The following is a 14,423-nucleotide window of genomic DNA, read 5'->3' as shown; positions in this document are numbered from 1 at the left end:
GATCCCATCGCAACCGCAGTGTAGCGTGATTGCTCGGCTTTGGGGGGATTAATCTTGCGTCGTCCTCATGAAAAGGCAAAGGAAATTTGTTCGCGTGGACCAATGGGCGAAGATCCTGGGGATTCTTGGGGTGGCCTATGTCTGCGGATTGGTCACATGTTATATGAACCCCTGTCCATATTATGGGATTCGAACTGCGGTTGGAACTCACGCAGTTCATGGCGGAAAACTTGCTTTACTTTGATGCTCCTGCCGCAGGTACAGAATACGGCACGCCCACTTGAGTCCTGGTTAACTGAAGGAGCTAAACCTATCGGTAGAGAACCCAAGTCCGGGATGGAATAGGTCTAAGAAGTCAGAGGTGTGGGTTTGACAAGCTTGACAATGCCATCCATGTGGTTCATTTCCGTCTAGGTCATGGGTGGATCCCACCACCAGGGAAACAGGAGTGATTTCCGAATAAAGAAACGGAGAGAACAAGGGAAAAGAAAGGAGCAAGGAGGGAAAAAATTGCAAGGGTGGGTGGCTTACAAGTAAGGTAAGAGTGGAGGAGGGCGAAGTCGGGTCTCTAGTGAGATCAATGGTCGGTGAGCTGCAAGTATCCGGCAGGCATCACGCGCGCGACTGAGGGCCCAACTTGGAATTTGATTAGGGCACGTTCTAGTTGCTATTGTTAACCTGCCCGACTCGCAGCGAAAAGTGCTGGCCGGGATAGAGATCCCTGGAAAGAGAAAGGAAAAGCAGGCCAGGCGAAAGGAGTTCCGCCTTGAAACTCAAGGCACCGGGCACGGGACAGGGACAGGGACACTACCCGAGGGAAACCGGATGCGACTCGCGCGCTTGACGGAGTGGAACTGCTGCTAGAGGCACCGTTTGTTGTACAGAGAAAAGCAAGGCTAGGAGGAGGGAAGAAAAAATAAAAGAAAGAAAGAAAGAAAAAGAGAAAGTGGCATACGTCAACCCGGCCGGCCGAAACGGTTAGACACCTTCGATTCAGCTACTAATGCCCTTCGTTGGGAAATCTTACCCCGGGTGCGCAACGACCCCGACAATGGTGGGTTATAAGGGGGGAGGTGGGGGAAGAAGAAGCGGTGGCAGCTCCTCTACGACAGATCAGGATAAATAAGGATATGCAAAGACGGAAAGAGAGAGGAAGGGAGGGAGAAAGGACCGAACGAACGAGAAGCCATGATAGAGGTGCCGACGTGGTGGTCATGGTCGACTTCATGGCGGTCACCAAGTCAGTAGGCCAATCGGCCAATGCCAATAGGCTCTGCTCAGCAGAGAGAACCAAGATGAACCCCCGGTCGTAACTAAAAGCCGGCCCACCGATCATGAGAGCGAGACGAGCCTGCCTTGCGGCCGTGGTTACATTGGCCCGTCTCATACACCCCGGAACAACACCAACTAGTGTGCCATCGGAAGAACTGGCTGTAATATTTGCTAGAACAATAATTACATCCAGGTTTCTGTGGGCTGGCCGGTTGTACCTCAGTTCTGAGAAGCCCATTAGAGCAGGAAGATAAGAAAACAGCGAGAAAACACGCCCGAATACCAAACATAGGAAAAGTGGGAAAAGAAAAAGAAAGAAGAGTAAGAGACAAAGAAGTACCACCCGCCATATCCCAATTCGGAAAGGTATGAGAAGAGAACGCCGATAGCACCACGTACTCGGTGTGGTTCATCAGCACCGTGTTTCATCGCAAAAGCGCATGGTTTCCAAAGCGAGTGACCAATTCCGGGACAACTCCTGTGTCCTTTACTGAAAGTAATCTGGTGGAAGCGACGCCAACGCAGCGATAGTACCAAAAGCACCGATGGCTACACCCAAAGCAGCTGTTGCAGCATGGCTGGCAAACCTCCCCGCACTAGAAGTCTTTGCTCGCTTCGTGGGAGGTGCGGTCATCCTAGCATCATCGATAGGGTCGTCAACTGACAGCAGCTCTTTCGCACTGTCCAAGTCTGATAACTGGGATGGAATTTCCTGTTGGTCCGCTATCATCTGTGGCTGAGCATCTGGATAGCCAGTCTCTTGGTCAGACGATTGGCTATCGCTTGTCATAGATGAGTCAACTCCGTCTCGATGATCAGTAGCAACGTCTGGTTCGGAGCTCCCAGACGGGCCATCAACATCCTCCGCCTTCCTCTTCAGTGACTTGTTTGTCTGAATGCTATCCAATCCCGTCTCGGACCTTTGCATCTGTGGCAATGGTGTTGGAGTGGGATCTGGCTGTTTCTCAGGCATGGGTGTTTCTTGGATTTCTTGTCCGTCGCTCGGAGCTGCTTCCTCACTTATAAACCCAGGGGTACCCATAGATGCAATGACTGAATCAGCACCACGATTGCAAGCAGAACCAGTCTCACCAAGCAGGAACGACTCGTTGTTGACAAAAGGTCCGTCGGCATAAGGCACTTGCGGAGTTGGGGGAATATTGAGGGAGTACGAAGTGTTTGCAGTGGTTCGTGGATTCCACCAGTCCATGTGCATCATAGGGGGGCTATTCTGGTAGCTCGGTACCGAACGATCAACTGTCTTTCCGTAAGAAGGTGATAGAGTCGGCTGCAATAAGATTGGCGGTGGTGGAGCTTCAGTCGACATTATTTTGGAAGGGCCAGTGCTCTGAGAACGCAGATCTGATGTGGGATCCCTAACGGCCAGCAACTCCGGCTCACAGGGCTCAGCTTCACAGGCCATGTCCTCCCCAAGTCGATCGGGCTGAGAAGTATTATTTCCCAATGGCAAGCGGGTGTGTGTTTCCTCCGCAGTAAAGCTCGCCTCTGTTGCTATCAAGTCACGAATACCTAGGACATGAAGGCTGCTCGATCTCACAGACTCCTCATCTTCATGGGACTGTTCTGCTTCCGATCTGAACGAAGACTGGGAATCCACCTCGTCATCGTCATCGTCATCCGAGCCAGCACGGTCATCTTCACCCCAGCTGGAATCTTCGTCGTCAGAGGAACTCATCGCAGACGCACTGTCCGCCTCCTGAATGAAGTCATCAAAATCATGAGCCGTGTTACTCGGGTCGTCGACGAGATCTATGACGGAGGGTGGGGTCATTCGGGGGGTTACCAGAGGCTGTTCGTGCTGTCCATGCTCAAGATCTATAGGGCTCAGTTCGGGTCCTTCCTGGCCATCATGTTTACCCACTCGATCTGTGTCGGAGCAGGCACCCACGTGGGAATTCCTTGCGTCGTCCCTCTTCAGAGGAGACGTCAAAGGCGACGATATCTCCATGACAGATTGGTCGTCTGAATCTGAATCTGGGCTAGAGTTATCAATCTCGGAAGCACTGCCGGATGCGACCACCATAGGAATGGAATCTTCTTTTGCATCACTGTCATCATCGTCAGGAACACAAAAGGTATTGGTTGCAAGCGCAGGTCTCTGGCTGTCCATGGTGTCAACACTGCTCAAAGTCGGTGGAACACATGTGGCATACAAAGGGTCAGGCCATTCGAATTCACAACGAACTTTTAGTGGAGGGAAGGTATCTTATATGACACGTCAATAAAACATCTGTACCTTTCTCAGTAGTCGGGCAAGACTCACCAGAGCCACGATACACTGTGGAGCCAAAGGTGACCACGTCATCATGATTGATGACCGAGTCCTCCTCTGTGGGGATTTTCTTCCCATTTATCCAGGTACCATGCATCGACCCACCATCACGAATATAGACGAGCTAAACAACGTTCAGCGACGTTTGGCCTGAAGCCCAACTACTTGTAACTGAGATGATAGCCACATGAACCACGTACCTGCTTGTCGAAGCACACCCATAGCTTGGCATGATTTCGTGACATGACCCTAGACTCAAATAATCCATTGTTTCTGGCGGGGATAAGATTCTTGGATTGACGCTTAGACGCCCGACCAATGTTGACCTGGTTATTGGTAGAAGTGAACTCTAGGGAACGATATGGCAAATCATCGGATATAGACAAGGGGCGGAGAGTCACAATAGCTGCCCGAAGAACAGGTGTTAGTTCGATTTGGCTTCGGCGCGTATAGGCTAGTGCAGAGCAGGCACTTACCCTGTGTGGCAGGCATGGTGATGAGTGGTTGTGCCGTCAGCGCAGAGAGATAGAGCGACAGTTGTGAAGACGTGCAGTCTGGATCGAAGCAAGGCATTAGTGTCTTATATCTTAAACTCCCGGGCGCTCAAATGTCAAGGTTGGATGCCAGAGACCTGAGAGGCTGCCTGGGCGCTTACCTACTACTCAGCATCAACGTCAACCGACAAGACGGCAGAGAGCGGAAACAGATCTCAGTGTAGCCTTTGGAGGTAGGTGAAAAACCACGATAAAGTCGAGAGGGGAAAAGCAGGAAAGTGATGAGGTGTTTACAGCAGGCTGACGAGGCGGCCAACGGGGGAACCCGAGGAAGCTTTGGGTAGGAGGGGCAGGAGCATTCAACCGACCCGATGGGATCAGCCTGAGGTCAATGGGCGGTCGCTGTCAGGCACCCGGGAAACGTAGAAGAAAAGTCACTGGCTTTTAGACGATACTAAAGTGTTAGTTCCAGCAGTGAATGTCAGAGGCAGCCTAGACGGTTCCCAAATAGTTGCCTGCAGGAAGACTTGACGGCGATCAGGCCGAGGGTGTAAATTCATAGTGTATTTGATAAGGGATATGAAGGGGCAGTACCTACTACCAGTTTTGGTTCACAAACAAAAGAGAATGGGGCAGTTTAACACACCTCAAGAAAAACTGAGACAGCGTCTCGTCTCACTCACAAGGAATACGGAGAAAGAAGTAGGAAGGGTGTCACTCAACAGAGAAGTTGGAGAGTGAGTGTCCGATAGGGAGTAGATGAGTCGAACGATAACATGTTCGGACAAGATGGATGACGCCGATGCGGGCGAGACAGCGAGTGCTGATAGGCGGGCGGGTGGGGGGGAAATACCCGTCAGGTGGACCAGCACTACTAAGTTAGTCGGACGGAGTACGGAGTAGTAAGGCTTGTTAGAGTTACTACTTACTACGGAGTAGTAACTAGTCAGTTACTCAAAAGGTGATCCAGTGACTTGGCGGGAACTATCTACTCTCATCAATTACTCCCCATCACTCGACACGTCTCATCATTACTCTTTCTTGACTTGAAATTATTCATCCCACACTTGGCTTTCCCTATACTATGGTACATACATACATCGCTCGTTCTTGCCCTTCTTCCTTCAAACCGACATGCCGGATAGAAAGAATATGTGTATCTTCCGGTCCGCAGACCTCCCTCATCATGCCTGCATTTCGTCCTTGACAAAAGAGCCCAGTGTGGCCTCGCCCAGAACCAATGGAGAGAACTTGAAGACAAACAGCGAGGTGAAAGAAAAACCATCTCGCAAATAGAAAATGGAAACACAGTCGCAGCAGGAGATAAAACAGTATATCAGCACAAAATGAAAATAAAAAAACGTCAAATGAAACGAGACATAGAAAACGAAAAGAAGAAGTCCTTATAGTAAATACACAGAGAGATGAATGGCTCAGGCGCCCATGCACCTACCTGAGCAGACCAGGCATGACCTACAGCCTGCAACGCTTCAAGCACCGGAATTCCAAGACAGAGGAGAATGAGGGAGAAGAGATTAGGTCGTACACGTCTTTTGGTGTCTTGACGGGTGTAAATGAAGATATATCAGGACTCAATCTTACAGAGAGGGAGGGGGGGCAAAGCCAGCACCCATGCCTTGCAGACGGGCAGCAAGCTGGGGGTACTTCTCCTGGACCTCCAGCTGCGTGCGGGTGGCCTCAGCATAGGAGATGGCATTGATAATCTCCGCCTCGGTACGAGCAAGCTCAGCGGCACGCTCAAAGTACTTGAGGGCCTGCGAGACCTTGCCCTGCTGCAGCAGAAGCTGCGCCATCGTTCCTACGGCGATATCGCATTCAGGATCAACTGCAAGCCGGTTAGTGTTCCAAGCTCTCACCACTTATAGCGAAGGACCGCAAGACTTACTGATCAGGGCTTTCTGGCAGAGGTTCTCAGCCTCCTGGAAATCGTGCTTCCACTGGAACAAGGCAAGAGCCTTGTTGATCAGGGGCAGAACGTTGATACCCATAGGCTTGCTCTGTTTCTCCATCTCCACGGCCTTGTCGAACTTCTCAATCGCCTCCGAGAAGTTCTGCTGGTCGAGAAGAAGTTCACCGTAGTAGTTGTAGACATCGGGCACTTCTTCAAAGTTCTTCACGGATCTTCTGAAAGTAGCCATAGCGGACGCAACGGAGCCCATCTTATACTGCGTAACACCAAGTTGGATGTGGGAGTAGATGAAAGTACGGTCGAGATCGATGGATTTCTGGTAATCCTTAGCAGCCTCGGCGAACTCTCCGAGAATGAAGTGAAGCTGGGCGCGGTGGTAGTAGATGTCGGGGTCATCCTTGTTGTGGGTGATGGCGAGCTCGAAGTCGTCGGCAGCGGCGTCCTTGTTTCCTTTTCGACTTGTCAGCAAAGCATCTACCATAAAGAACGGCGTTTGACATACCGAGCTCGAGGTGCAAGCTGGCACGCTTGATGTAGCTCTGAACCAACGACGGCTGCAACTCAACACTCTTGTTGAGATCCAACAATGCGGCCTGGGCGTTACCCTCGAGATAGGTGAAAGTGGCTCTCAGGTTAAGAGCAAGGGCTTCGTATTCACCCAAGTCTCCGAGCTCCAGGGCCTTCTCAAAAGCAGAAGCAGCCTCCTCATAGCCATCACCAGTCTTCAGGGCCATTGCAAGCAGACCCTTGCGGAGTTGGCCCTTGCCAGATTCTTCGCTCAGATCCACAGACTCATCGAGGCCTTCGGGCAGTGCCTGGGGGCGGAAGCTCTGGAGATAGTTCGAAACGAAGGTCGGGCTAGGGAGCTTCTTGCCCTTCGCCTCAATAATGGCCTTTCCTTTCCTCTCAGCAACCTTCTTCAGGAGTCTTTCCAGAGCAACACGGCTGATCTCGTTGGAGAAGCCGTCAATGATGCAGCTGGCAGTAAAGTCAAGAAGAGCCTCGCTGAACTTCTCCAGGTGTTCGTATGCAATAGCTCTCCGGTTCAGGGCTTTGACGTACTCGCTGTCCATGGCGAGAGCGGCACTGGTATCTTCGACAACCTTCTCCCACTCCGACAGAACGTTGTAGCAGGCGGCACGGTTCGAGTAGAAGACTGGGTCGGGCTTGCAGAGAATGGCCTTTCCGTAGAGCTCAATGGCTTTGTTGTAGTCCTTGGAGCCATACGCCTTGTTTCCAGCAGCCTTGAGCTTGGCTGCGTAAGCCTTCCTTGTCTTTGAAACGGGTGTTAGCATTTGCGGTATCGGCGCCTGGCTGTTTCCATTGTAAAAGACCAATGACTCACCTCTTCCGACAGCTGTGCAACGGATTCCTCGTCAACTTCTGGAAGTTCTTCAGAGGCTTCCTCCGGCTTCTTCGCCGCAGGCTCTAAGGAGATCGTCAGCCCGAACCGGATGCTTGTCGACGGGAGAGGCAGAGTGTGGTTCTCATCGACATACCCTCTTGAACGGAGGCAGCCTTGGCCTTCTTCTCCTCTTCTGCCTTCTTCTTCTCCTTTCTTCTCTGGTTCTTACTCTTCTTCTTCTCTGTGGGAGGGGCCGGGGTAGTCCGACTCGAGTCGGAGAGGTAGTAGACGACACCCGCGCTCGTCACGACCACAGCAACACCGGCAATGGTGTAAACAAGGGCCTTATTTTCCGACACCCATTTCGAGATGCGGTCCCAAACTGATGCTGATGAAGATGGGGGAAGAGAAGTCGTGTCAAGAACGACGTTCTTCGTAGGCTGGGGCAATGGCGACTGGCTTGACATGATGACCCGACAGAGGAACCCGTCTTCTTATCGCTTTTCCTATAAAATCTACAAGCGAGCTCGGTCAGCATCGTGGCAGCGAAGGGGCCTGAGGGGACATTGATGGGGAGCACAGACGGTCCTGAGTGCAGAGCAAGTGCTTGTCGGCAGGGCGGACAACTTGTCTTGGGGTTGGAAGAGAACGAGGAGAGATGCGGCTTGAAAAGTTATGCGTTGCGATGTTCAGGTTCCGGCGACGCAGCGGGCTTTCCGAGCTGTTTTGGGCCAATCACACTCGCCGCAAGGGGATGGGCTCCGTCAGCTCCTGCTTTCTCCACAACATCATCATCCGTGATTCCAAGGCAGATGGGCCAATGTCTCGTTCCCTGTGCTGGATCATGGCCCTCTCACCAAGCTCAGGCTGGCACAAATTGATCTTCCCAATTGCGCAAACGCCCTTTTTCTAGTGTGCGACCGTCTAATGTGCCGAGTTGTTCAACAGCACGGCCAGTACTTGCTAACAGCTCGGTGCTTTGTCTAGCTACTACTACTCACAAGTGTCTCATCTCCTACCCTCGGTCGCAATTACCGCGACGGCAAAGAATGGCCTCGAATCTGCTGCCACAGGACTTCAAAATCATATCGTCTTTACGCTACGATCCTGCACTTTTAACGATAGGCAAGCGGACAGCGGCAAGAACTTCACCCGATCCATTGACCACACCGTATTATCTCCTCCCTTATCATCAAGAACGCCTCCGAAATGCAGCGGCATGTTTCAGCTGGGGAAATGCTCTCACCTTCCTGAAACAAGACACAAATCAGTTCGTCGAGTTTCTGGACACCTTCATTCCGGATATTACCAAGCCATGGCGCCTCCGAATACTCCTCGATAGCACGGGCACTTGCGAGGTTGAGGTCAACCCGACGACATCGATAAATCCGCTGAATTTTCTAACTCCATTCGAAACGGACCTCCAGTCTACGGCCTGGCGCGTATACATTGATTCCGAACGTATATCCCCCTCTGCATTCACCACACACAAGACTACGACTCGCGACTTTTACACAGCTGCGCGTCTTCGATCGGGAATAGTATCTTTTGTAGAGCCTGCGGAAGTTCTTCTGGTAAATCCGGCGGGTGAGATCATGGAAGGAAGCATTACAACACCATACTTCAGGCGACGAGATACGACGGATGGGGAGGGAAAGCCGGCTTGGATCACACCGCCGCTTTCCAGCGGTGGCAATGCGGGTACCACGAGGCAATATGCTTTAGCACAAGGATTCTGCACTGAGGAGGCAATTGCAGCTACTGACCTAGTGGATGGCGAGGAGTGTTGGCTCAGTAATAGTGTCCGAGGTTTTATCCGCGGTCAAATCGTACTAGGAGAGTTCGACGAGCCACACACCTAACGTCTTTCTAAGCCCGCCAAAAGAAGGATTTTCGAGTGGAGTTGAGAATCCAGATATCCCGGACCCCGATGAGACACCAGGCCTTCCCCATCGCTCATGTTGGGAGTATGGACTTGCGGGCATGTGTCACCTTGGTTGACATATCTTATGCATAGAAGCGCCAAATAGTACTACTCCGCACCTACCATTTATATTGCAGGGCCACGTCAGAGTCCGACTGTACTGCACCCGATTATGACGAAAGGCTGTTATGAGATGCAGCATATCCAAAACGAGCAGGGTTATATAATTCTGCTAGTACTCCTATGATGAAATCGGTACTGCGTGGATTCTTCAATGCTACTAGTACTACAGTACTACCCCTCGTATATAGTTAGGTGTGACTAGTAGTGGGTACTAAGTACTACTCTGCTGTTACTACTAGTACTAGTAGTAGTTGATAGTACTGGTACTAGAGTCAAAAAGCTTGGCTGTCATGGCTCCTCCGTTTCGTCGCAAAACGGCACTAATAGTATTAGCAGTACTGGTACTGGTAAGTACTTAATATGATATAGTATTGAAACTCTACTACTGAAAAGTAATACTCCGACAGTAGTAGTAGTAGTAGTAGTACTTGCGGCATAGTTAGTTGGTGTACTTGCTTAGTTACAGCTCGGATATATAAATTGACGGAAGATTGGCTGATAGTTCCGTAGTATTTGCAAAATACCCATCCCAGACAGGCTGTCCATCTTGACGTCAGGAAGTGATACCTCGAACATGATCATACGAGGATCAGCATAGATTTTGCTGTCTGCCACGCAGTCCTGGTCTATAGTAGCAGCTGAAGAAAAAGAGTACTACTAAGTACTACATGATGATTGGCCCGTGGGGGGACAATCAGATGATGCACCGGCCCATCCCCGCATTACCGAACAGGCTTAGCGGCGAGCGGCCAGAAGCTGACAGAAATTCTTCCCAGTCGGAGGCTCGGGCAGATTCGTCCGGCCACTGAGAATGGCGATTGAGCAGGCGAGCACTGCAGTTCATTTACTTTAAACCAAGCAGCATCCCCAACGCCACCCTCTGCTCCAGTTCCATCCTCTTCCTCCACCCATCCAGTCGGCGTGACTTTCTCATCTCAATCCTTCAATCCACTCTGTATGCATCATTCGCAATTATGAAATTCTTCGAGAATGTCTTCACCTACGACTACTCCTTCCCGGCCGTGTCGCTGGCCTACTTCCTTCGCTATCCCAACCCTTATTCTCGCCATGTGTTGACCACCGATGTCATTGACCGTTACGTCGACCCGACGACCCAGCGTCTCCACACCACTCGTCTCCTTCTCAAGAAATCCAAGGTTCCCTCGGGAATCCTCAAACTCCTTCCCAAGGGGATTGGCGGCTCAGACAATTCCGGCCAGAGCTATATCCTCGAAACGACTGTCGTCGACGCCAAAGAGGGTTGGATGCAGACGGAATCTCGTAACATGGAATGGACCGGGATATTGAGCGTGGTCGAGAGACAATTCTATCAACGCCAGCCCCATGAAGGTCCATTCGGCACGCTGGAAGGGCTTTCGCTTGATGACAAAAAAAGCGAACAGACTACGGTGCGCACCACAGTCACTTTCCGGTCCAAATTCGGGCAAGGAAAATTGCTAGGTAGAAGGAAGACCGAGCCGAGTAGTGACCACACCGGGGATTATGAAGAAGAAGCTCCAAAAAGAGGCCTTTTCACCTCCCTGTCCACTGCGGGAATCCAACGCACAATTGAGCTGATTGGATTGAACCGCACCCGGGATGCCGTGCTCAAGAGCAAGCAGGGCATGAATGTGGTTCTCGAGCGCTTGCGTAATGGCGGTATTGTGGGTGTTCTTGAAGGGATGCGTCAAGATCGAGAGGCAGCGTTCGGACCAGAGGGTGGTCCCTGGAAGCGAGTTTGGCTATCCGGCCATGGGCATGCGTCTATTCAAGATGACGACAATTGAATTCGAGCTTCTCATCGAACTGGAGAATAAGGCGACCAACACGGGAAATATATATGCGACATTCAAGCGTGGAGCTCTGGCGTTTTTGGGGGTACTCCTTTCTTTTTTGCTTTTGACGGACACTCTCCTACCCTTCTGAACCTTTCTTTTCCTTCCTTTCACGGTCACACTCTGAAATTTCAGACCACTTTGACACCTGCATATGATCTCACCATGTATACAACGAGAAACGTCACGGATCAGAACATTGTGTATATTAGGAAAGGGCGGCCGGTCGGATACTCTTACTGAATTTGGCTGCACCTCTGTACAATATCGATGCAATTCACATTTACTTCTTTCACTTGCTTCTATTTATTGTAGTCGCATGTTCCATGACTACCATAGTGGCTCTTATATGAAAAGCCCTCTTTGGTTTACGCTTCTCTCACTGATACCTCATCTTGACTTCTGCTCACCACCCCTTCACGGGGAAGATATCTCTCAGTTTGAAAGATCTTTTGGCAACAAAATACCGTAAGTATTCTGCCAGATATTCTCGACTCTCTCTAGCAGGGAGTGCAAGCCATCAATAGGAGGGAGACGACGGCTGAGGATCAGAGACGAACGGTCTGGAAATGCACGTGATCATTACCTGAACCAGAACGTGGTAAGCTTTCCGCGAGAAACTCCTCGAACAGCTGGATGACAGTCGGTGTGACCCCTACGGAATAATCGCTAGCCCATGAACTTTTTCTCACGGACTAACATGAAACGATTTCTGCCAGCTGGCTCATAAGGTGTTGTCCCATCTCGGTTCTTGTCTCTTCAGAACGTCCGCATCCAAAACTCAGATATCCCTACATAGATCAAGATCCGATACGGAAAGATGGAACGTCAACTACCAACGCGTGGGGTACGCGTTCTTGATACACAGATAGCACCAGAGCGCCATGGAGTGAAGCGTGAATACCACGACCCGAGTACGCCTTCTGCGGACAGTACACAAGTAAACGAGGGTTTCAAATTCCTGGCTGTGCCTACCGAGACCGATGATCTTGAAGCGACATGTACGAAGCTTAAAGAGCTAGCTAAAACCGTCGAGCAAGGCAACAGTCTCGCACTATTCACGGGACTGAAATTGGCAACATACCCATCGAAAAGCGACCCGGAGAGCGTGGCCATGAGCCAGCTGACACCGGAAGAGCTGTGGATGTATGAGACCTGGAAGGAGATGAAGATGATACAAGACGCCGAGTCAACAGATGGTGACCGTTCCTGCGGCGAAGAGGATCGCAATGGTATGAAACTCCCATACTTCGACTGGGAACAGAACGTGGCGCCGGTGCCCCAGGGAGCTCAGAGTCTCAAGAGGTTTACGCAACGGGCGGCGGCCATGGATGTGGTCTTTGGCCATCAAGGCGCTACACCTGAAAATGCTTCCTGGCTCACGTCGCACATGACATTCATGTTACCCCTTGTCAAAGCTGTTACAAAGATCACCAACATTAAGAAGAACCTCAAAAATAATCATCAGTCGCGGCATACGCGTGGACTGACAGACATGGAGGCGGCTGAGGTTGAAACGGCGCGCAAATTGGTAGCTATCGCGACTAAAAATCGGGCTCGCGAAATGGAGAAGATTCGCCGATTAACTAAATCGATCGAGGAAGATGCTTTAATAATCAGAGGCCGCGCCGAAGCTCTGGAGAGATCGAGGCACACCTCGACTGTGCCCCATCGATGAGGGTATACTGTGCGATCTATTTCGTATAGATCAGGCAGGAGAAGCCCAGACCAGGGCAGAGAGTCCCAAGGGTTGTAAGAGACATCACCAGAGCACGCGACCTCGTATCAGAGGGTCTTTTCCGATGGAACCCGTATTATTGCAGTTGTTACCGTTCGTATGTGCTTATCAGGATACGAAGGGATAACTACGACCAAATGAAGTTATAGTACTATAGTAGTATTTAGTATCCGCTAACTGGCTATGACGCCACAGCGAATATGAAACTGGGGTATGGACACCCCATCTCTAGTCTTTCTTGACTTTCTACTCTGTATATGTTCCTCGGTGTCACAGACATACATAACTACTCACATCTTGAAGACAGCCCGACAAAAGGCAAGGCTCGAATCCGCGGGAAACCTCCATCCGAAGAAACCAACTAACTAGGGTTTAATTGGTTTCTGAATATTTCTCAACATGACAGCGGTAGGCAGCCTAGTAGTACTAAACTACCGTACCAACACAGATTACCATATCACGATGATATGTGTGGGGGGGGAGGAGTTGTTCCGGAAAGACTCTCTAGTTAGCTGCCCACCCACATCCGAGAACCCCGAGGCGAGTTCGAAGAAACCGGAAGCGAAAGGAAATGTGAAGAACAGGAGGTTTTCCTTTCCTAGACAGCCAAGAGCGGATCTACTAATCATCTATGCCAGGAATGGATTGAAAGGGAACAGTTTCTTCATCATAATAAGAAATCAAAATAAAATTAAAATCACTCATTAATATGGGTAATTAGGGGGTTCGCGACTAGGCAGCAAGTAAGCAAGCATACCCGAAATCCCACATGCTTTCGCCAAGCGAGTCAGGACAGGCAGATAGTAGTCCTAGTTGGGAGATTCAGTTATGGCATTCCGGCTGATGACCTCATAGGCATTGTTGTCGCAAAACTAGTGCTACATGGCATACTACTACTGTATGTAGCACCCTTCATTTAATTGATCCTGGGAGATGGGATGGGACGAGGAGGGGAGGGGAGGGGTAAGTAAGTAAGTAGTAGGACTCAGCTCTCAATGTGCATGGATGTAATGCAGAAAGTATAATAAATCCTTTCCTCATAATTTGAAACAGGATTCATTCATACTTACAAGTTGAACAAATATCTAGTCGCCTGACCAAAGTAGTAGGTAAATAAGTAGTAGGTATTCATTCAGCTATTATGTACCCTACGGACTACTACTGTCTATGTATCAGGTGGTTGGTTGCACATGGTATGGTGAACTGAGTAGTAAACCAACAGAGTCACTGCCTACAAAGTATGTAGTAGAACTCACGCATTCAGACTATTCCTGAAAGAGAGGATCGGATGTTTGGTTATTTTTATTTTTAATTTAATTTAATTTTTTCTTTTTGGGAATGCGGGTTCGTGGATGATCAGGGATGGGTATCGCTGATGTCATTGCATTTTTTTCCCCCTCTAACCTACTCATCCATCCATCCATCCCTTCGGTCCATGGAAAAAGGGAAGGGAAGGGGAAGGGAAGGGG

The 14,423-nt window shown here is 50.3% G+C and overlaps 5 protein-coding genes across 5 annotated transcripts; 2 read left to right on the top strand and 3 right to left on the bottom strand.

The window, feature by feature from the left end:
* Positions 1-1,759: 1,759 nt before the first annotated feature.
* On the bottom strand, positions 1,760-4,057 carry BDQ94DRAFT_162515 (FHA domain protein; the record flags this gene model as incomplete). The annotated part of the gene is made up of 4 exons (XM_026769567.1): positions 1,760-3,498; positions 3,557-3,689; positions 3,766-3,971; positions 4,042-4,057. The coding sequence occupies 4 exons, from the start codon at positions 4,055-4,057 to the stop codon at positions 1,760-1,762; spliced, it is 2,094 nt and encodes a 697-aa protein (XP_026621948.1).
* Positions 4,058-5,008: 951 nt separating this feature from the next.
* On the bottom strand, positions 5,009-5,556 carry BDQ94DRAFT_93862 (uncharacterized protein). Its single transcript, XM_026776889.1, has one exon. It carries the CDS (start codon positions 5,342-5,344, stop codon positions 5,057-5,059), a length of 288 nt encoding a protein of 95 aa, XP_026621947.1. The 5' UTR covers positions 5,345-5,556; the 3' UTR covers positions 5,009-5,056.
* tom70 (putative mitochondrial outer membrane translocase receptor (TOM70)) lies at positions 5,501-8,007 on the bottom strand. The gene is made up of 6 exons (XM_026776888.1): positions 7,919-8,007; positions 7,489-7,849; positions 7,335-7,417; positions 6,492-7,263; positions 5,966-6,439; positions 5,501-5,905 (listed from the first exon to the last, which is right to left on the bottom strand). The coding sequence occupies exons 2-6, from the start codon at positions 7,799-7,801 to the stop codon at positions 5,658-5,660; spliced, it is 1,890 nt and encodes a 629-aa protein (XP_026621946.1). The 5' UTR covers positions 7,802-7,849; positions 7,919-8,007; the 3' UTR covers positions 5,501-5,657.
* A 376-nt stretch (positions 8,008-8,383) lies between these two features.
* Positions 8,384-11,168, top strand: BDQ94DRAFT_162513 (aminotransferase class IV-domain-containing protein; the record flags this gene model as incomplete). The annotated part of the gene is made up of 4 exons (XM_026769566.1): positions 8,384-9,174; positions 9,751-9,805; positions 10,017-10,156; positions 10,244-11,168. 4 exons carry the CDS (start codon positions 8,384-8,386, stop codon positions 11,166-11,168), a joined length of 1,911 nt encoding a protein of 636 aa, XP_026621945.1.
* Positions 11,169-11,858: 690 nt separating this feature from the next.
* On the top strand, positions 11,859-13,195 carry BDQ94DRAFT_151387 (uncharacterized protein). Its single transcript, XM_026767746.1, has one exon. It carries the CDS (start codon positions 12,037-12,039, stop codon positions 12,892-12,894), a length of 858 nt encoding a protein of 285 aa, XP_026621944.1. The 5' UTR covers positions 11,859-12,036; the 3' UTR covers positions 12,895-13,195.
* The last annotated feature ends 1,228 nt before the right edge of the window (positions 13,196-14,423 follow it).

This window comes from Aspergillus welwitschiae (genome assembly GCF_003344945.1).
Source record: "Aspergillus welwitschiae strain CBS 139.54b unplaced genomic scaffold BDQ94scaffold_41, whole genome shotgun sequence".
Lineage (NCBI taxonomy): Eukaryota > Fungi > Ascomycota > Eurotiomycetes > Eurotiales > Aspergillaceae > Aspergillus > Aspergillus welwitschiae.
The sequence above is the reverse complement of the archived record's forward strand: the minus strand, read 5'-3'. Positions and strand labels throughout refer to the sequence as shown.